Source organism: Mobula birostris, chromosome 23 (assembly GCF_030028105.1).
Source record: "Mobula birostris isolate sMobBir1 chromosome 23, sMobBir1.hap1, whole genome shotgun sequence".
NCBI lineage: Eukaryota > Metazoa > Chordata > Chondrichthyes > Myliobatiformes > Myliobatidae > Mobula > Mobula birostris.
Genome location: NC_092392.1, coordinates 42,854,525 through 42,878,062, shown reverse-complemented (window position 1 = coordinate 42,878,062; position 23,538 = coordinate 42,854,525). Strand labels below are relative to the sequence as shown.

Below are 23,538 nucleotides of genomic sequence, written 5' to 3'. Positions count from 1 at the left end.
TTTATATGCATTCATGACAGCATTGAGCCAAAATCAAGCCTGTGTCTTTATTCATTAAAATGTTTCCTTAATTCTTTTGGTATACAAGGATTCTTATGAAGAAAAGTGTTGATTTAGGTATATGATTAATTGACCTACAGTTAAAATATCACTAAAGTTGCCCAGTTTTAAAGCTTCCTCATTCTATTCAAATCAGATGAATACATGTAGGAATATAAATCACAGCAATAAGGAAACCCTCAGTGAGAACATAGGAACGTTACCACAATGAAATACTTTTACTTCCTTGCTGTTCTGACTCTTCTCCTGTTCATGGGTAAGAAATGCTTTCCATGCAAGTCATTGGATTGCAATTAAAAAAAAAATACTGTCAGAAAAAAATTATGCTTGTGATTTTTTATGAAATATAGAAATAATTTTTGAAGTGTATGATATTCTTGTTAAAGTGCAGATATCTTGTTTAAACATTAAATTATTCAAGCAATGCTGATCTTGAACTGAGTTGCACTCAAAAGCTGAAAAAACTTAAGTTTTATTTAAATATCAATAGTATTCTGCCTTGTTTGTTTGCCTATTGTGCTTATCTTTCCCTGTCTGATATATTCAGCAGCCTGTGCTAATTATATTGTGAAATATGTGCCTGTGTATAGTGAGACTAAAGGAGTTTGCATATTGCCAAACCTGGTTAAAGTGTGCATCAAGACATTACACAAGACCTTTGCAGAGTAATTGGGATATTTTAATTGAAGATACTTTTATATACTATTATAGGGAATTTTCATTATGGATTAGTAATCAGATTATTATTTTCATGCTGGTTCCATATAATAAAATGTAAAGCTTAATATATATTTCATTTTTAAGAATATTTATGTTTCCAAAAGATTTTAAATGCTGTTAATAGTATGCAAAATTTCAGCAAATAAGTTGTAATGAAGTTTCTTATTCTCCATATATGTTGCAGAAATATAATAAGCATTTTGTAAATTAGGATGCAAAAGTTTGAATGAAAAAGAGATTCTGTGAGGTGTGCTGATTGATTTTATTTGATCAGGGAAGCTCCAGATGTATGAATTTTAAAACATACTGTTACATACCCCGTAACTGGGTTGCCAAACCAGCAGAAATGGACCACTTAGTTGGAGTCTGGATTACTGGAACTAAGAAAGTTTTATTAAAGAAATAAGCAACACAGTACTCTAATCATAAGGATATAAATGCAACAGGTTAGCAATGATAAAACACACATGTACACAGAACTAGGATAATAGGATCAATCAAGCTCTATCGCAGTCTAGGGTAAAATGATCAGTCTCAAGTGACACAGAGTTCAGTTCAATTTAGTTCAGTTCGCAGTAATCACTGTTGTGCCGTTGGGGAGGGAGAGAGAGCGAATGAATATGCAAATTGGATTCCAAACAGACCTTTGATATTCCTCGTAGTTAGCTTTCGGGTGAGCCCTTTGTAATGTCTTCTGAGGTCACCAACTGTGACCCCTCCATTCCAGATACGATCGTCCTTCTGCGGTGAACCCAGCACCCAGGCAAGGGAGGACACACACACCAGGTTCCCGCCGACCATATCTTTCCACCCTGTGCGTCTATGGCTGGTCCCGTGGACAGACCTCCAAAACTCCCACCACCTTGTGGGGGCACACCACTTCCAGGGTCTCGTTACCTCGTGGTGTCGTGGCGTCTGTTGCCTTAGCAAATCTGTCCCTTTTATCCCCCTGCTGGGGTATCGCCTCTCCATCAAACTTCAAACAGTTCAGGTTCAAAGCAACCGGTCTTGACAATACTCGGAACTGTGTCTCCCTTTCATTAATCTCTCTCATCCCCCATTAACATTTCTGAATGTTCCCCCATTGTCCTCTTATCGGCATCAATCTTCTGATAATTTGGTCTGTTGTCACAATACAAAGCCCAGTAAAGTGCATGTAAATTCAAAGTTTGACTCAATTCATCAAGCCCTTTGAAATAAAGTACGTGAAAAGAAATACTTCATATTTTCCCTCCACCTTTCCATGGCAGCAATTCTCCTTCATTTGAACGGGATCTCCAATTTTGGGGCAACTCTGACCAGCGTGGCATTAGGGAGGCTGTGTCCTCAGTATAATGCCAGAGAATTCCAGAAAGATTGGGGTTAGAGACTCAGTACATCCTGAACTTACAGCTGGTGACCGGGAGCAGCTGAATGCTGAGAGTTTCCTTTAGAACCACCATCCACTGCCTGTTATGTTTCCAACCAACATCCTTATTTCCAACCGCAGTCCAATAATATTTTAATTATCTATTTATACCAAAAATTGGGTCATCGATGAATTCGCTCTTGGATTTTCACATGCTCAAGTGTGGGATCATTCCAAGATTTTCGCTGAAATAAATAACTCTACACCCTACGTTATTAATGGACAGGTCGGCACACAATTTATATCTCTTTAAGCTGTGAGGTTCAAATAAAGTAAATCAGAATGTCCACCACCAGAGCAGATTTATAGCTCTTGTTTCCTGCTATCAGCACTAGAAAATATTTCCAATGTGCTTGTAAAGAATGCTCACAGTTAAATGCACTGATTCATATATTTCATGCCTAGGTGGGGTTAAATTAATGTTACAGTTTAGATAACGAAGAGACTAGGCATTATCATTAAGTGTCAGAGCTCCAAGGCAGAATGCTTTTACAGGCCTCTGAAGCACCAGTTGCTTCACCTGTTGATCTAGAGCCAGCTCAGTGTAATCCCCCACTATGCACCATTCTCTCACTATTCACCCAAACCTCCCACACCAAAAGAGTTAAGTATTAATGCAAGAAAAATTTAAGCAGATTTGCATAGTGAGCACAACCAGTGGAAAGAAGGTTTGGAGAACTAAAAAACTTCTTCATAGCCTTAGCTACAGACCGGATACATAAAAATAGTGAAGTGCCAGCCCTGTGAATCCGCAGCACAGGTATGCACTGCCATCAACAGAGCTAAGTGATCACACAAACAACAGAAAAGATGCAAGATCTGCAATCCTCTGCATCTAGTTGAGTGGTGGACAGTCATATGGCAAATGAATCTGTTATTATTCTCAACAATATCAGAATCCAGCAGATAAGTGCTAAGATCAAGACTGAAGCGCTTGAAATCTTCTTCAGCCACCATGTCATGTGAACAGAATATCCACCATTATAGCAGTCTGTAGTGTTCTCGTGCAGTGTGTTGAAACTCTGACTAAACACCAAGTTAAACGGGAGCCAATGAAGACAAAGTCGTAGTAAGGTTAACCATTTACTGTTCACTCTTGCACATTAACATCATATGGTGAAAACTGTTGATAAAAAAATACAAACATATACAGCGTCTGTTTCGTTCTGGAGACCACACTCACTCTCTTCTCTTAGCGAGTGTCTCCAGCTGCCCTGAGTAGGGAGCGAGGGGGTCGCGTCAAACCGCCGCCGGGCCCAAGCCCACCCCGCGTTTGAAATTGAAAAGCCGACACGCACGCTGCTTCCTTTAACAGAAACCGTGTTAATATTTTTACTTCAAATACTTCCATAGGAACTTATGGCGTTGCTTCTATAATGTTCCTTTGTGGGTAGAAACAGAGCTCTTCACAATCATGCTGCACGCATGGCACCCACCTTCTCACCTTCTCCGAACCAGAAGTTACACACAAGACATGGCGAAACCATAGGTGACGTCATCACATGCCGTGATATACCATAGACAATGAATTTACTTTTGTTAAACTGTAACATAGTTATCAACCTTTAACTTTAACTAGAGCATAGTTACAAGCAAATTATTTAAAGCGTAGACCCAACAAAGTCAAATAAATGCCTTAAGAGCAACACACAGTCTGTTACAAACCAATTTGATTCATGTGATATTGAGAAAAAAGTCAAATCAACATCACAGCAGTAGTGCTGAAGGCCTGTGCTGCAAAATAGCTACACCTCCAGACAAGTTGCTCCAGTACAGTTAAAACTTTGTGTTCACCCATCAATGTTTAAAGTTATCCAGGCAAGTCATATTCACAAAAAGCAAAGCAAATCCAAACTAGCTAACCAGCATCCAATAAGCCTACTTTAGCGAGATGATGGAAGTATTGTCAGATGCACTCAGCTCCAGGTCTTATCACAACCTTAGTCTCATAGAATTTTGAAGTAAATTTATTATCAAAGTACATATATGTGTCAGCATATACAACCCTGAGATTCATTTTCTTATGGGCATGCACATTAAATCCATAACAGAATAATAACCATTATAGAATCAATGAAAGACCACACCAACTTGAGTGTTCAACCAGTTTGCAAAAGACAACAAATTGCAAGTACAAAATGAAAGGAATAATAAAGAAAGAAAGAAAGAAATAGATTAATTGATTAATTAATTAATTAACATTGAGAACATGAGATGAAGAGTCCTTGAAAGTAAGTCCATAGGTTGAGAGAACATTTCAATGATGGGACAAGTGAAGTTCAGTGAAATTATTCCCTTTGGTTCAAGAGCCTGATGGTTGAGGGGTGATAACTGTTCCTGAACCTAATGGCATGAGCCTTGAGGCTTCTGTACCTTCTTCCTGATGGCAGCAGTGAGAAGAGAACATGTCCTGGGTGGTGGTGAGGGGGTGGGGGTCCCTGACGATGGATGCTGCTTTCTTGTGACAATGCTTCATGTAGATGTGCTCAATGGTGGGGAAGGCTTTACCCATTATGAACTAGACCATATCCTCTACTTATTGTAGGATTTTTCATTTACAGTATTGGGCTTCCATACTAGGTTGTGATGCAGACAGTCAATATACTCTCCTTCACTTTATAGAAGTTTGTCAAAGTTTTAGATGTCATGCCGAATCTTCGCAAACTGCTAAGGGACTTGAGCTGCTGCCATGCTTTCTCTGTAATTGCACTTACGTGCTGGGCCCAGGACAGGTCCTTTGAAATAACAACACCAAGGAATTTAAAACTGCTGACCCTTTCCACCTCTGATCCTCCAATGAGAATCATGGACCTCTGGCTTCCTCCTCCTGAAGTCAACAATCAGCTCCTTGGTCTTGCAGACATTGAGTAAGAGGTTGTTTTTATGGCACCACTCAGCCAGACTTTCAACCTGCCTCCTATATATTGATTCAGCCTATGACAGTAGTGCCGCCAGCAAACTTGAATGTGGCATTGGAGCTGTGCTTAGCCACAGAGTAATAAGTATAAAGTGAGTAGAGCAGGGGCTAGGCACACAGCCTTGCGGTGCACCTGTGCTGATAGAGATTATGGAGGAGATGGTGTTGCAAATCCAAACTGACTGGTGTCTGCAGTTGAGAAGATCAAGGATCCAGTTGCACAAGAAGATAGTAGGATCAAGGTCTCGAAGCTTTTGATTAGTTTTGAGGGGAGAATCGTATTGAATGCCAAGCTGTCGTCAATAAAGAGCAGCCAGATGTATGCATCTTTGCTGTCCAGATGTTCCAGTGTTGAGCAAAGAACCAATGAAATGGCATCTGCTGTGGACCTGTTGTGCTGGTAGGCAAATTGGAGCAGATCCAAGTCGATCCTCAGGCAGAAATTGATATGTTTCATCACCAACCTGTCAAAACACTTCATCAGAGTGGATATAAGTGCTTCTGGACGATAGTCATTGAGGTAGATTACCATATTCTTCACAGGCACCAGTACAATTGAAGCCTTCTTGAAGCAGGTGGGTACCTCAGACTGCCAAAGCAAGATGTTAAAGATCTCAATAAATATTCCAGCCAGTTGATTAGCACAAGACCGCAGTACTTGGCTACTTCGTCTGGGCCAGTACTTGGCTAGGAAACTCATCTAGGCCAGTACTTGGCTCGGTACCTCATCTGGGCCAAATGCTTTTCATGTGTTCACCCACCTGAAGGCATGACATCCTTAGAGATTGAAATCTCAGATCATTGGAGGCTGTGGGAGTTCATGATGGTTCCTCCACGTTTTGACGGTGAAAGTCAGCTGTAAATGAAGCCCAGTTGTCACCTATGCCGCTTAATTTAACTCAATAAAAGATGGTAGTATTCAAGTCCTGCCACACTGTTGACCATCCTTCATTGATTCATTTTGTCCAGAATTGCCACTTTATCTGAAGTTCCAGAGATCGTACCTGGACCTCTTGACTTGAATATCTTCGATCTGGCCCTCAGCAGATTGTGATCTTGTGGTTTATCCAGGGCTTCTGTTTCGGAACGACTGAATGATTTTGTGGGACACACGTTTTCATAAAGTCTGGAGTATTCATTCAAATCCACAGATGAGTCCTTGAACACGGTCCAGTTCACTGACTTGAAGCAATCCCATAGCTGCTCCTCTGCCTCCCACGACCTCTTCTTTGTTGTCTTTATCTCTGGAGCTTTGCTCTTTTGCCAATGCCTGTATGCAGGTAGGAGGAGGGTAGCCAAGTGTTCAGGTTTCTCAAAATGCAATCTGGGCATGGAATGATAGGCACTCCATATCTTTGTATAACAGTGGTCTAGTGTGTTGGGACCTCTGGTGCTACAGGTAATGTGCTGATAGTATTTGGGCAGGCTTTTCTTCAAACAAAGCTGGTTGAAGTCCACAACTATGAGTTGAAACACTTCTGGCCATGATGATAAACCTTCATTTGCTTAAAAGTGCCGTAGCTGTTTGGTCTACTGAGTCCTTCAGAAGATTGTGAAGTCTGTAGACTGTTAAGTTGATTTAAAAGTACATTGTTTGAAGAGAAACTACATGCTGCAGATTTCAGTGGGAGTAATTCAAAAGAGATATATTTAGAAGTATTGTATGTAGCCTGTACAATGTCACAGTGGTTCAGCACCGCCATCTTGGAGGAGAACGGATGAGGCCTCCGTCAGTCAGGGTCAGCCATGGATATTGCATCACAGTGGTGTAGATACCTAGATATGCAAGCCAGGGCAGTACAATATGAACAGCAAGCTGTTACACATGAAGCAAGCTCCTCCTCTACACGCATCAGATGAATCCAAAGTAACAACAAAGACTGGTACAGTTTCACACAAGCAGCATCGCAGGAGTTGCCAGTCAGTGCTGAACTCAATGCAGGACTGCCTTAGGGACTCCAGCTCTGGATTTTTCCCTCAGTATTTACTCCCGAAGCCTTCTCCATGAGTGGGTATAGCCACAAGGCAGCTTTTCTTCTCCAAGATGAGCTGCCAATCACTGCCGTTGAGCCCTGTCTGCCCGAAGTGACTGGTTTTAAGGTGCCAGGAGCCCAATTTTGCCCTTTTTCCTGTCAGTAGAAATGGTTCTGCCAGGCTTCGTAGCTAAGCCATCTTTCTAAGATGGCACTGCATACAGCGGCCGTGTTGCCTGCTCTATTCCAAATCTACAGTATACTACTAATTTCTACAATTTTCTTAGCATTTTCCATTCAAGCAGCTGACAGTCACATCAGATACAATAGACTGACCCTTCTGAAGATCAGAAAGATGACATTTACCCAACATGTTCCACCTTTTCTATCCTGGGCACCCCTGCTTGCGTGATCCATGGGAGACTTATCTCTTACATCGCCACTACCTCAGAAGAAGCACTGGAGGTGAGGGAGAAGGGCTGGCGTCCTGGTGAGACTGAGAGAGCCTGCAAATCGGCCGCTGCACCCTTGCATACCCCTGGCTAATATTCAGTCCCTGGACAACAAGCTGTGCGAACTGAGAGCCAGAATCTTCTACCATGCTTCGTGGAGACCTGGCTGACAGAGAAGAGACTGGACCATGCTATCGAACCCTCTGGGTTCTCCCTGCTCCTGACGGACAGGTTAAAAAACCTCTCTGAGAAGAGTAACAGAGGAGGGGTATGCTTCATGGTCAACAATGCTTGGAGTGACCCCCAGAATGTGCATGCACTCAAATCCCTGTGTTCCCCAGACCTGCTCTGCAGACCCTACTGGCTGCCTAGGGAGTTCACGGCTGTTATCATCACAGTGGTGTACATTCCACCACAGGCTGATACTGACCTAGCTCTCAAGGAACTGTATGAGACCATCAACACGCTGGAGACTGCACACCCAGAGGCTACCTTCACCGTCGCTGGTGACTTGAATGGAGCATTGCTGACAAAAGTTGCTCTGAAGTTTTGTCATCACACCCAGGTGAGCATTCGTGGAGGTAAGTCACTTGACTACTGCTACACTCCCTTCCGCAATGCTTACAAAGCTCTCCTTCGCCCAGCTTTTGAAAAATCAGATCACTCTTCGATCCTGCTTTTGCTGACGTACAGGCAGAACCTGAAATAAGAGGAGGCCATAGTTAAAACCATCCGCTGTTGGTCCCACCAATCGGCCTCCATGCTGCAGGACTGCTTCAATGACGTCGACTGGTATGTCCTCCATGATGATGATGTCTGCAAATTCACGGACAGAGTCACATGTTTCATATAGAAGTGCAACGACGGTGTTGTCCCCCAGAAGTCGGTCAGGGTCTTCCGGAACCAGAAACCCTGGATCAATAGTTCCGTGTGAGCAGCACTTACCACGCAACATAGAGCTTACATTGCCAGTAATCAGCTGGAACTCAAGAAAACCATCTACGATCTGCACAAAGCTATCAAGTCTGCGAAACAACAATACAGGGACAAGACTGAGTCAAGATTCACAACGTCACTTGTGACTTGTGGCGAGGGCTGCATACCATCGCAGATTTCAAAGCCAAACATAGTGGTGCCGCCAACATCGTAGCCTCTCTCCCAGTTGAGCTCAATCACTTTTACGCTTGGTTCAATGCCGCTAGCTCTGAGCCTCTGAGGACAGTCACCACAACAACCTGCAACCTGGTCATCTCTGAGGCTGAGGTAGGCAGATGTTTCCAACGAGTGGACAGTCACAAGGCTGCAGGACCGGACGGCATCCCAGGGTGAGTACTCAGAATGTGCACAGCACAACTGGCAGGTATGTTTACAAACATTTTAATCTCTCCCTCTCCCAGTGTAGAGTACCTTCCTGCTTCAAATTATCCACCATTGTCCCTGTACCAAAAAAGACCAATGTAACATACATGAACAACTGGTGTCCTGTCACACTCACCTCAATAATAAGCAAATGTCTTGAGAGGCTGGTCAAGGATTACATCTGCAGCTTGCTACCACCCAAACTGGACCCCTACAATTCGCTTACCAACACAACCGATCGACAGATGACGCAATAGCCACTGCTCTACACACCGTCCTTACACACCTGGAGAAGAAGGATGCTTATGTGAGAATGCTGATCTTGCACTACAGTTCAGCATCCAACACCATAATTTCATCCAGTCTCAACAGGAAGATCAGAGACCTTGGCCTTGACCCTGCCCTGTGCAGCTGGATGCTGGACTTCCTGTCAGATCGCCAGCAGGTGGTAAGAGCGGGCTCCCTCACCTCCAACCCTCTGACTCTCAACACAGGAGCCCCTCAGGGTTGCGTTCTAAGTCCCCTCCTTTACTCCCTGGATACCCATGACTGTGTCGCCACACACATTCCAAACTGCTAATTAAATTTGCCAACAACACTACATTGATTGGCCTAATCTCAAACAATAACGAGGTGGCCTACTGGGAAGAAGTCATCTCTCTGACACAGTGGTGTCAAGAAAACAACCTCTCCCTCAATGTTGCAAAAACAAAGGAGCTGGTTGTGGATTACAGGAGGAATGGAGATGGGCTAACTCCTATTGACATCAATGGATCAGGGGTTGAGAGGGTAAGCAGCTTCAAGTTTCTCAGCATCCACATCACCGAGGACCTCACGTGGTCTGTACACACCAGCTGTGTGGTGAAAAAGACACAACAGCACCTCTTTCACCTCAGACGGTTGAAGAAGTTTGGTATGGGCCCCCAAATCCTAAGAACTTTCTACAAGGGCACAATTGAGAGCATCCTGACTGGCTGCATTACTGCCTGGTATGGGAACTGTACTTCTCTCAACTGCAGGACTCTGCAGAGAGTGGTGCAGACAGCCCAGCTCATCTGTAAATGTGAACTTCCCACTATTCGGGACACTTACAAAGAATGTGTGTAAAAAGGGCCTGAAGGATCTTTGGGGACCTGAGTCACCCCAATCACAAATTGTTCCAGCTGTTACCATTCGGGAAATGGCACTGCAGCATAAAAGCCAGGACCAACAGGCTCCAGGACAGCTTCTTCCACCAGGCCATCAGACTGATTAACTCACTCTGATTTGAGTGTATTTCTGTGTTCTATTTATTATAAATCATTATAAATTACTATGATTGCATATTGCACATTTAGATGGAGACATAATGTAAAGATTTTTACTCCTCATATATGTGAAGGATGTAAGAAGTAAAGTCAATTCAATTCAAAGTCCAGGAACTGAACTTGGTTGTCAGAGGTTATTTGATTCACATGCCATTGGGAGCATTTAATAGGTAGCAGGAGCTTGTCCCCAGTACCACTCCTGGCTACAACAACCTTAAGGAATCTGGAAGAGAACTATCTGTGGGTTAAATGAAGTAAGTGTGACTGTCATTGGCAACCAGGTAGTATTCGATGGGTATCATGGGAAAATATGCCAATTGCTGAAGTGATATCTGGAACAAAGGAAGATGACTGAAATTCCTGTCAATTATCCAACCCCAAGATATCAGTGCTGTAATACCTCAGGGCGATGTTCTAGGCCCCATCATCTTCAGTTGCTCCTTTAATGTTCTCTCGTCCTTCACAGGGTCAAAGGTGGAGACGTTCATTGAGACTGGACAATGGTGAATTCTATTTCTAGCTCTGAAACAAAATTGTGAAGGGTATAGATAGGGTAAATGCAAGCAGGCGTTTTCTATTGAGATTGGGTGAGACTAGAATGGGTGAAGGGTGAAAGGTGAAATGTTTAAGGGGAACTTCTTCACTTAGAGTATGGTGAGAATGTGGAATGTGCTGCCAGCAGAAATGGTGGATGAGTGTTTGATTTCAACACTTAAGAGAAATTTGGATAGGTATATGGATGGGAGGGGCATGGAGGGCTAAGGGCCAGCTGCGTGTCTATGGGCCTAGACAGAATAATAGTTCAGCATGGACGAGGTAGTCCTCAAGGTCTGTTTCTGTGCTGTGGTGATACATGTCTCTATATCTTGAAGAGAATGATCAAACAAGAATCTAAGTTAAAAATGGAGCATTAAGATAATGATAATAGTAAAGTAATTTAGGTCCAGTCAGGCAATCGCTACATGTAACTTTAAACAGTATATAAAAAAATTTACATCTGCAATCCATTCACTTCTGCAGAATCATGCACATTGCTAGATTTGACTTTGCTGTCACATTAACTCTATAATTGCTGATGATTTTCTGTGGGTGATCTGTAGTTTTTTTGTATGAGGGAGGGGGTTTGGGGTTTGAGTTTGCGAGTTCTGTTTTTCCTTTTTGCGTGGAAAGGGGGATTTGACATCTTTTCTTTCAACAACTTCTGTGGTTTTTCTGTACTTAATGGTGATCTGGAGAAGACGAATATCAGAGTTGTATTGTAAAGCATACTTAGATAATAAAATGGATCTTTGTAAAGATGATTTAGTATAGAGAAACCCATCCTGTGTTTTTCATATCAAGAGATTCTAAAAATTTGACTGCAAGAAAATTTGTATTGAAATACAAGCACTGAGATTACATGGGTTAATATTTGTGGCACTTCTAATAAAATGCATTTATGTATTGTATATCCTCAAATCTCAATGTCTCATTTTAAATCAGGTCCAGATGACTCTGTACATTTACTGACCTCCGGCAGTTTGGAGGACACATCACACAAAAGCATTGGTAAGTAGCTCTTACTCTTCTGGATAAATTTTCTGCATTTTTTTTCTTTGAAGGATCTTTGAAGAATTGCTACCACTGTATCATCAAATATTGTTTCTTCCCCTTTACCATCAGGGACATGTTACACCTGGGGGAAAGGAGCATTCCGGACTTTTCAGAATGATTTTTTCTACTTCACATCAAAGTGCAACTTTGTTCTGAGTCGTCAGTGCAAGGGCCCTGGAGAGGACTTTAACATTCAGATTCGCAGAGGCTCTAATGGCAATCTGGAGGATGTACATATGAAAATTGAAGGTGTTTCTGTTATTATAAAAAATAAAACAATTACAGTGAAAGACATGATGTAAGTTATATTCAGATCACCCTCTGTAGATCTATTTACCAAATTTTAATTCAAATACCTTGATTCTTTAATGGGTCATGCTAGAATTTCACATGAACAACAATGTCTTCAGAATTCCTGTCATCAAAGTTGGGTGAGATCTAATTTGCCATTGAATTACTTGAAAGCTATTCGAATGACGCTAAGCCAGAAACATAAAAAGCATACCCAGTCATCCATGGTTATTGTTGAGAATGCCAAGAAATATATTTACTGTTTCTCAGATTCTCTTGCAGATCCAGATTAGAAAATAACTGCACACTATTGCTTTGTAGAATACAATTGCCCTATGATGACAAAATCATCATTGTGCAGAAACATGGAGTTTACACCCGCTTTTCAAACAGAAAGCATACAATTGCTCTGATCTGGAATCAGCGTGATTCATTGTCGGTAAGACAAAAATTGGAATTTTCACTGTGGATAATATTATATCTCTATTTTTTTCTACTTCTGAAGTATTAACCTGCAACATTCAACAAGAATTGTGTACATTATAGCATCCAATTGTCAATTCTTCACACTAAAAATACACAGGTTGAGTTCTAATTTATTTGAGAATGAAAGTTCGGCGTTTATTTTCAATACAGAATAGCTGTATTGCAGAGACAACACTAGCAAACCGCAGAAGAGGTGGTTATTGGGTGATCCACTGTCAATCAGTATCAATGACCACACAACATTAAGCAACTAAGATTGATTTCAGGCAAATAACTTTCATGTAACTATCCTTTGATGACTTTGATGACTACATTTCACCTGAAGAAATTATTATTTTATTAGGAAAAATGGCACCAATTTCTATTCTCAATTCGAGTGGATGCTTTTGTATAAAAAAGTTGATTTTATTTACAATATGATAGATATTTTCTGAGTCACATCCCCATCTTCATCCCCATGTCATGAGTTGATGCAGTCTTGGTGGAGTATTAACTTCCAAAGAATCTCACAATAATGCATCAACAGCCTATATTATGCAGCATCACTAACACAGTAACATTTGACACCAAGCTTCAGAAGGAATTATTATGAATTAATGACTTTAGTTTTCAAAGAAGTAGGTTTAATCGGGGACTTGTAGAGGAGCAGGTAAAGGTACAGAGGAAGATGGCTTATAAAGGAAATTCCAGAAAAGAGGGACTTTGCAGGTGAAGCATCTGGAATTGGTAATGAAAATTACCAATTAAAGTAATTAAAATAAAGAATACATGTCCTTTGTTTCAATAATTCCAGTGTCTGTCATTATTATAATGGTACAATTAATACAGTGATACCTTTTAACCGAATGATAGTTAATTCTGCTCGGTTTCGCTTGCGTCATACTCCAGGGTGCTCTCCTCAGTTACTTGATGAAGTAACTATAGCCTTTGGCCGGAAGTAGATGTCAGGTGGTACCCAACCTTCATAGAGCATTTCAGCCCTTAACCAGTACACTGTCCAGTTGGTGGGTCAGCAGTGGTGGTCAAGTCACTGCCCATCTGCTCCTGACTTCCAACTCAACTCCTCTTGCCTGCTCCACATCCAGCAAGAGGCTCTTTCGGCTTCCTCCCCCATCCTGCGAGCTGCTTGGTTCTTGCTTGCTCTTTTCATCAAGACCCAGTTCAGACAGCTGACCTCTAAGCTGACCTAGCTGGGAACCCTCTACAACCAAAGGGGAGTAGCCACATCTGCCTTCCTTTGTCCCTGCACTCCTGGATGAAGAACTGGTCTAAAACCTTCCACCCATGGTACTGTGAGCTCCACCAGGATGCTTTCTTTTCTTCGGTAGGCCACAGTCTGATGTCTGGTCGGTGTGGTTTGCACCACCTTCAGGAGTTGCAGCTTCCTCCCCACATCAACCCTCATCTCCCGTGGCAACTTGCAGCAGATTGGATTGAGACCTCGCTGATATGAGTGGCATGGTCCTCTCCTTGATGAAAATGACTGGCCTTTTGCCTCTCTGGCAACTGGTCTCTTTGTACACCTCTCCCATTCCAGTGTGTCAGCAAGAGACAGCAGGACCTTGTCATGACACCACCTATACTGTCCTTGTGTTAAAGCTGTTTTGCATCCTGACAGTATGTGTGCCAGGGAACCCCACTGACCACAAAGCTTGCAGTTGGGATCCTCTCTCAGCACCCTTGTGTGCTGCTGTGATGGTGTAGGGAGAGTGTCATAGATGAACCGCAGGAGGAAAGAAATGCAGAAGGGCTCCAGTCTCCAAAAATCTGCCCAAGTGATCTTGCGCTTGGGAAGATCCCATTTTGTCTAGGCGCCCTGTGACCCCAACTCCACTGCCTTCAATAACCGCCTTTCATCCTCCCGGTTCTGTATCTCTACCTGGGCCACGTCACACCTATCCCTTGCACTTGCACTCCCCCATCGTTGGAAGTGTGCAGAGCTGAGGCTTTGGCGTCCCTGGCATGGGTTGCTGAAGATGTCTCTCAGCAGCAGGGAGCTCACTGCCTGGTCTATGGCAGAGTTGGTGGCCCACTCTTGATCCCATCTTGTTGTGACTCCTACTTGATTTATTAGCTCTTCGGTGTTAACCACCTTGAACTCCTCCACTACCGATGACAATGGGAGTTGTAGCTGGCTTGATTTTATGTACAGCCCCACAGAGGAAAAATTCGGGATCCCCAGCCACTTCCATAGGTCTTGTTGACTTTCCTCTTGATGCTTTCTACAGCAGTCATGGGGAACTTGTACACCGTGAAAATCCAGAGCACCTTTGGTAGAAGATCATGTTGGTACAACCATGTCTTAAATTTACCAGGGAGTCCAGTTTTGTCAATCTTTCTTCTTCAGCCACTCTTCAGTCTGCTTTACAGTGTCAGTGATGTTGGTGCTGTCCGTCATTGCTACATTGAACCACTTTCCAGGACACTTTACTGGGTTGTCCTCTGTGGATGGGATGACTGTTCCCTGTACTTCAAGACTGCAATTGCTAGTAACCTTGCCCTTTTTGATCACCATGCATCAGAACTTCCTGGCCTTGAAGGTCATCCTAGCCCATGAAGCTACATTGTCCAGGGCTAGGATGACCCATCTTGCTTGGACACAGGTTACAGTGACCATGAACCCCCATATTACAGGTTGTCAGATCCCAGGCTCCAACGCTGGGCCTCAGGTTACGTCTGCTGCTGCTGATATGAGGAGGTTCATACCCATGACAAACAAGATCAGGGAGATGGTATAAGCAATTGGAATTTCTTTTTGGAGGTCTTGCCACCTGGTTGTAAAGTGGGCTGACGTGAGGCATAGCTTGAATCCTCCTAGGTAGCTGGTGATCATGTCTCACGATACTGGTGGGATATTCAATTATTTAAGTAAAGTCTTTAATTTTCAAATCGTTATTCATGCCCTCAGGACATCCCAAAGCATCTTACAGTTGCTTTACATGAAATGTTTTTGAAATGTTGTCATACAAGAAATGAGAATGTCAATTTGTGCTCTGCCAGCTTTTGCATATGGTAAGCAGTTAATTGTCTTTTCTGAGGGAAAGATATTCCCCACGGAAAATGTATTTGCTCTTCTTAAAAGAAGTGCAGTCACATATTTGACATTACATGAGAGAGAAAAGAGGTTTACTGTGTTACTGAAAGAACCACTAAGAGTGCAGGTATGGCTAGGTAGCTTATTGGAGTATCAGCCTGGAATCTGAGCTTATGTCTGTCAGATCTGGAGATGACCTTGTCCCAAAGGTTCTTCAGATGTCAAGAATGAGATGAAAGTCTTATGGTAATGTCCATTTTATTTGATATTCATCAAAGTAAAGATCAGACCATGTCAGCAAACAAGGCAAAAGACGTGCTCTTGTCCTCTCCCTTTATACTGTACTGCAAATCAGCCTAAACTGCTCTAACAACACACATCAAAGTGCTGGTGGACGCAGCAGGCCAGGCAGCATCTCTATGAAGAGGTACAGTCGACGTTTCAGGCCGAGACCCTTCATCAGGATTAACTGAAGGAAGAGTTAGTAAGAGATTTGAAAGTGGGAGGGGGAGGGGGAGATCCAAAATGATAGGAGAAGACAGGAGGGGGAGGGATGGAGCCAAGAGCTGGACAGGTGATTGGCAAAGGGGATATGAGAGGATCATGAGACAGGAGGTCTGGGGAGAAAGACAAGACAAGCGGGGGGGGGGGTGGAACCAGAGGATGGGCAAGGGGTATAGTCAAAGGGACAGAGGGAGAAAAAGGAGAGTGAGAGAAAGAATGTGTGTATAAAAATAAATAACAGATGGGGTACAAGGGAGAGGTGGGGCATTAGTGGAAGTTAGAGAAGTTGATGTCCATGCCATCAGGTTGGAGGCTACCCAGACGGAATATAAGGTGTTGTTCCTCCAACCTGAGTGTGGCTTCATCTTTACAGTAGAGGAGGCCGTGGACAGACATGTCAGAATGGGAATGGGATGTGGAATTAAAATGTGTGGCCACTGGGAGATCCTGCTTTCTCTGGCGGACAGAACGTAGGTGTTCAGCAAAGCGGTCTCCCAGTCTGCGTCGGGTCTCGCCAATATATAGAAGGCCACATCGGGAGCACTGGACACAGTATATCACCCCAGCCAACTCACAGGTAAAGTGAACATCGACTTCTCTAACTTCTGCTAATGCCCCACCTCCCCCTCATACCCCATCCGTTATTTATTTTTATACACACATTCTTTCTCTCACACTCCTTTTTCTCCCTCCGTCCCTCTGACTATACCCCTTGCCCATCCTCTGGTCCCCCCCCCTTGTCTTTCTCCCCGGACATCCTGTCCCATGATCCTCTCATATCCCTTTTGCCAATCACCTGTCCAGCTCTTGGCTCCATCCCTCCCCCTCCTGTCTTCTCCTATCATTATGGATCTCCCCCTCCCCCTCCCACTTTCAAACCTCTTACTAACTCTTCCTTCAGTTAGTCCTGACGAAGGGTCTCAGCCTGAAACGTCGACTGTACCTCCTCCTAGGGATACTGCCTGGCCTGCTGTGTTCACCAGCAACTTTGATGTGTGTTGCTTGAAATTCCAGCATCTGCAGAATTCCTGTTGTTTGCATTTTTAAACTGCCCTAATAAGGGCATCTTCTGCTAGCAACCTGGGAAAAGGACTATCTGAGTTACACTTCAGTTTTACAGACAAATGTACTGCAGTAACACACAGCCATATATACCACAAACAGCTAAAAGTTTACAGACAGCAAATGATCGTACAAACTTGTTAGCTAGTATGCAGACAGCTAAATCTCAAAACAAAAAGTAACAACAATCTGTATCCTAATCTAACACATCATTAGAGTATGAATGGAACTCACAATCTGATGATTCAATATAAAATACTATTGATGAAGGATAGCTGTCATTTTTCATTTGAGTCCCATAATTATCTAGTTTTATCATTAAATTTATCATCAAGAAATTATTCAAATTTAAACGAACCACCAGTGGCTTATTTTAGTGAATACTGATAATAGCTTATTAGCATATTCCTAGAAGGCTATCAATTACCATAACATATTCATGATATATTAAGAAGTTCAACTTTTATCTACAGGTAATCCTGGATACCAAGTATAAAAACAAAACATGTGGCCTATGTGGAAATTTTCAAGAACAAATGGGAATCTATTCTGGTAATTAAAGCTGCTAAGATATTAAAGAGTTAAAGCATACTTTGGCACAACACTCAAACCTCTTGTGATAGTATCATGATGGGCAGTGGGATAAGCTTACTCAAGGACAAAGCTATTACAGAATGTAATGCAGAATGTGATATTCTGATAAAGTATTATAGGTGCTAAATAATTATAAGCAATTAATTAAATTTTTGTGGGGGGGGGGGAAGAAATAGACAATTTAAAGAGCCATAGAGCACCACAACATAGAACTTCAGTCCATCTAGTCCATGCTAGCCTGGTCTTCTGCCTACTCCCATCTGTCTGCATCCGGTCCATATCCCTCCCATCCATGCATTTATCCAATTTGTTTTAATGTTACAATTGAACTCACATCTACCATTTCTACTGGGAGCTCTTTCTACACTCACATTACCCTATGAATGAAGAAGCTCCCCGTCAGATATTTCACCTTCCACCCTAAATCTATGACCCCCAGTTCGAGTCTCACTCAGCTTGAGGGGAAAGAGTCTGCAAGCATTCATACTATCTCTACCCCTCTTCTACTCTCTGCAGTAAATGCAGTCCTAACCTTTCCTTATAACTCTGGTCCTCATGTCTCAATAACATTGACATAAATTTTCTCTGCACTGTTTTAAGTTAGTGTAACTAACATTTGCCTTAAGAACACGATAAAATAAAACAAGGCAGCATTGAAAACTTTCAGGAGTAGAACTTACTTTTGCACTTTGAAAAAACATGCATGAGATATTCAGTACAATTACAATGTGAATTATTATCCTGGACAGAACCCTGTATGAGCTTGGATATAGAACTGAAAAGGGCCACAAGTCAATACTGTAATTTAACATACTGACACAATGCTCCAATGGGAAATGTGTGGTCATACAGCACAGAAATAAGCCCCTTTACCCATCTCCATCCATGCTGACTATGATGCCGCCAAATAAATCCCATTTGCCCACATTTGGCCCATAGCCCATCAACCCTTCCAATCCACGTACTCATCAAAATGCTTTTTGAATGTCGTACATGTACCTGCCCCAAATACTTTCTCTGGAAAACTCATTCCGTATGCATACCACCCACTGCAAGAAGAAGCTGCCCCTCAGTTTCTATTTTTCACCTATCACCTTAATCCTACGGTATGTCCTCTAGCTTTTAGTTTCCCTTCCCTCAGGACAAAGATTATGATCATTCACCTTACTTATGACCCTCATGATTTTATACACATCTTTAGAGTCATCCTCAATCTCCTACACTCCAAGGGTTGAAGTCCAAGCCTGCCCCAAACTCTCCCTATAACTCAAACCCTCAAGTCCTGGCAGCATCCTTGTAAATCCTCCATGCACTCTTTCTAGTTTAATGATGCCTTGTCCTATAATAAAGCAACCAGAATTGTACACATAGTCCATGCAGTCTCATCAACATCCTGAACAGCTCCTGTATTCAGTGATAAAGGCCAGCATGGTGAATCCCTTCTTTATCACCCTGTCTACCTATGGGACTGCATTCGGTAAACTCTGCAGGCCCGCCCATTCACCGTACAAGTCCTACCCTTGTTCGGTTTCCCAAAATGCAACACCTAACTCATATCTGAATGTTTCATATATTATAAATGACTGAAGGAACTCGTTAAAATTTCCTAATAAAAAAAGTGCTGTTAGCATTTTAGAGGTTTCCAGAGCCTAGCATCTCATAGTATATTAAAATATAAGAAAATCTGCAGATGCTGGAAATCCAAAGCAACACATACAAAATGGTGGAGGAACTCAGTAGACCAGGTAGCATGTGTGGAAAAGAGTATACAGTTGACATTTTAGGCTGAGACCCTTCATCAGGACTGGGAAAAAGGATGAGAATTCAGAGTAAGAAGGTGGGAGGGGAGGAAGAAGTACAATTTGGCAGGTGATGGGTGAAACTAAGAGATGAGGAAGGAATAAAGTAAAGAGCTGGGAAGTTGATTGGTGAAAGAGATCCCGGGCTGGAGAAGGGGGAATCTGATAGGAGAAGGTAGAAGAAAATGGAAGAAAGGGAAGGAGATGGAGCACCAGAGGGAGATGATGGGCAAGTAAGGAGATAAGGTGAGAGAGGGAAACAGGAATGGGTTTTGATGAAGCGGGGGCAATTACTAGAAGTTTGAGAAATCAATGTTCATGCAATTAGGTTGTAGGTTACCCAGATGTAATACAAGCTATTGCTCCTCCAACCTGAGTGTGACCTCATTGCGGCAATAGAGGAGGCCATGGACTGATGCGTTGGAATGGGAAGTAGAATTGAAGCAGGTGGTCACCTGGAAATCTCATAGTGTATTTCCCTTTTCGCTCTGTGCAGATTCTACTGATGCCTTATATAACACTATCAATGCCAATCAGCTGGATGTTCTCGGCCAAGTCTGTGTTAGTGATGAGCCAACACCTTCAACATGCTCAGCAGCTAAGGTAAGGTTTGATAATCAACTAAATGCTGCTTAACAATTGCTTACTGAAATGATAAACACTCTCTTCATTTCTGATTCTGTTTCTAACTATGAATGTGGTAGATTGACTGGTCAGTACATTAAAGCAGATAAGAGATGTCTGGACATGAATGATTCAAATGGAAATAAATAACAATCTGGCAACTTTCACAGAAATTCTGCCTGATGCCTGTTAGCCTTTAAAGAGCCAATGAATATTTTATAGGAGAGGCTATTGCTGTAATATTCAATAGTTCACAAGGACCAAGGCATTATGCTTTGAATGGGCAATACACACAATGTGGTGGAGGAGCTCAGCAGGTCAGGCAGCAACTGTGGATGGGAATAAACAGACAACGTGTCATGGTCCAGTCCATGAAGTCCGCATTCCGGTTCACAGTCCGGTCCGTGGACTCAGGACTCTGGGTCTTCCAGCTGTCCCTTGTTTTGATTGAGTTAAGCATAGGCACTTGATTCCTATTTTGGGGCTTGGAATATAAGTAGCCTTGGGGTTGAGTGTGGGCTGCTGGTTTGTCTTGTCAGTCCCCCTTGGAGCAACCTGCTGATGGAAGGCTGGTGAAACCATTTGTGATCTCTAGGCCTGGTTGGAGGACCATTGCTTCATGGAGCCTTGTTGCCACTTGTCGGAGCAGTCATCGTGGTATGGATTTGGCCATTTCTGTAGCCAGCCAAGGTTGCTGGCTGCCCTGAGACTCAGAGCCACCCTGGATTGAGCTCTTTTCCTGGCCTTGCCTCTGTTGGGTAAGCCAGGCTGTAATTACTGTTACCCTGCAGTTGGTTCTGTCCCTTCCCATCCCTTGCCTCTGTCAGGTAAGCAGGCCGTTTGCTGATACCCTGTGGTTGGGTCCGTTCCTCCCTGTCCTGCCCAGGAGTTCTGCGTCCTGCCCAGAAGAAGTTCCAAGAACCCAAGCCTCGAAGATCCCAAACCAAGCTCCAAACACCCAAGCCCCGAAGATCCCAAGCCAAGCTCCAAGCACCCAAGCTCCGAAGATCCCAAGCCAAGCTCCAAGCACCCAAGCTCCGAAGATCCCAAGCCAAGCTCCAAGCACCCAATCCTCGTCTTGTCCTCTCTTAGTTCTGGAGTCCGAGCCTGAGTCAAGTCCCAGGTTCTGGGTCCTAGCCCAGTCCATACCCAAGCCTCGAAGTACCCTAGACCCAAGACCCGAGACCCCATCCTGCAGGCCTCAGGACCAAGACCCCAAGCCTATCTCCAAGCACAAGCCTCAAGACCAAGACCCTAGCCTGTCTCCAAGCTCAAGCCTCAAAACCAAGATCCCAGCCTGTCTCCAAGCTCAGGCCTCAAGACCCCAGCCACATCCTGTCCAGAAGCCATACCATGTCCTTGCCTGGTTCTGGGGTCCAAGCCTGAGGCAAGACCCTGGTTCTGGGTCCTTGTCCAGTCTCAGGCTCGGAGTTGAAGCCTTGTCTCCTAGTCCATGGTTTCTAGTCCTGGTCCCGCTTTCCCTAGCCCAAGTCTGCGTTCTTGTCCCTGCTCCTTGCCTGTGATCCTGTCACGTCCCTACTCTAGTCAAGTCCTGTTCCTTGTACTTCAGTGTCTGCGTCTCGCATTTGGGTCCATTCAACGCCCCCCCCCCCCCCCCATTGTGACAGAACGTTTCAGGCTGAGACCCTTCATCAGGACTGGGGAGAAAAGATGAGAAGTCAGGTTAAGAAGGTGGGGAGAGGGAAGGAAGAATTACAAGTTGGTAGGTGATATGTAAACCGGGAGAAGGGAATGGGGTGAAGTAAAGATCTGGGAAGCTGATAAGTGAAGGAGATAAAGGGCTGGTGAAGGGGGAATCTGACTGGTGAGCACCATGGAAGAGCGTGAATGGTGAGGAGCACCAGAGGGAGGTGATGGGCAGGTAGGGAATAAAGGTGTGAGAGGGAAACAAGAATGGGGAATGGTGAAGGAGGGTGGGGGGAAATTAACGGAAGTTCGAGAAGTCAATATTCAAGCCCTTAGGTTGGTGGCTACCCAGACAGAATATAAGATGTTGTTCCTCCAACCTGAATATGGCCTTATCGTGGCAGTAAGAGGGCCGTAGACTGACATGTCAGAATGGGAATGGGAAGTAGGATTGAAATGGGTGGCCACCAGCAATGTGTCCTCTGGAAATGGTGTTCCTTGCAGACTCACATGCTTTCCTTTATACATGTAATCAGAGTCAGGGATTAGAGCAAATCAATGTGCCGGGGAATTGCGTGTCATGGCCTTTGTAGCCCAGGGTGGGGTGTGGAGTTAAAGATCACTACATAGAGTTTGCAGTTGGTAGTGATGAAAATGTGGGGTCTGTGACCTTTGGGTACGTTGTGTGGGGAGCAGGAAGCAAGAAGGCTGTACGGTGTTGGGGTTCAATCAAACAGCAGATTGCTGACTCAGGGTCATTATGTAAGGACTGCTAGCTTTGGGCTGAGGTGGGAAATGGCTGCTTTCCTGGGTAGTTAGATAAATAAACTTCTTTAAGGGAACTAACTGAGCTGGGTTTCCAGCATCAGCTTTGGACCTGCTTCAAAGAGACAGAGAAGTGGGCAAGACAGGCGCAGTTAAAACTACTATCTGCATGCATGGACCATGGACAGCACAGGCCATGAATGTGCTGTTGAAAAACAGTGAGTGTCAGACAAACATTACATATTGTTGGTTTACCACTGCTCAAAACCAGGCTCTTGTGTGCTAGATGTCGCACATACACAGGACCTAGTGTAAGAAAAAGCACACATCATGATCCAGATGCAAGTCTTCAGTTCTCTAATACGTCATATTTTTACTGAAACTGAATTATACAGTGCACAAAAAGAGTTGCTATTCAAAGTTCATAGTAAATTTGTTATCAGAGTACGTACATGTCACCATAAACTACCCTGAGATTCATTTATTTGCAGGTGCTTACAGGGAAAAAGGAAATACAATAGAATTTACTAAACACTATACATGAACAAAGACTGACAGACGACCAACATGTAAAAAAAGACACACTGTGCAAATTAAATAAACAATATTGTGAACATGAATTCTAAAGAGTCCATGAAAGTGAGCCTGCAGCTTGTAGAGTCAGTTCAGCTCATAGGAATTATTCAGTCATCTATAGAAGATTGAAGTCATCCACACCAGTTTAGCATGGTTGTAGGGTTATAACTGTTCCTGAACCTGGTGGTATGGGAACTAGGGCCTCTGTACCTCCTGCCCAATGTAGAAGGAGAAGAGGGCATTGCCTGGATGATGGAGGCCTTTGATGATATATGCTCATTTCGATTGACAGTGTTCCATGTAAATATGCACAATGGTGGGGAAGGCTTTGTCTGGGATGAACTGGTTTGTATCAATCACCTTGTGT

General features: G+C 43.4%; 1 protein-coding gene across 1 annotated transcript in view; it reads left to right on the top strand.

Annotated features, from left to right (window-relative positions):
• The first annotated feature begins 231 nt into the window (after positions 1 to 231).
• LOC140186946 (uncharacterized) overlaps positions 232 to 23,538 on the top strand; it is a 94,700-nt gene continuing 71,393 nt past the window's right edge. The window contains exons 1-6 of the mRNA XM_072241760.1: positions 232 to 316; positions 11,679 to 11,744; positions 11,859 to 12,087; positions 12,402 to 12,519; positions 17,640 to 17,718; positions 20,056 to 20,162. Coding sequence (XP_072097861.1) covers positions 268 to 316; positions 11,679 to 11,744; positions 11,859 to 12,087; positions 12,402 to 12,519; positions 17,640 to 17,718; positions 20,056 to 20,162 — 648 coding nt within the window. The 5' untranslated portion in view covers positions 232 to 267. The remainder of the gene's footprint in view (positions 317 to 11,678; positions 11,745 to 11,858; positions 12,088 to 12,401; positions 12,520 to 17,639; positions 17,719 to 20,055; positions 20,163 to 23,538) is intronic.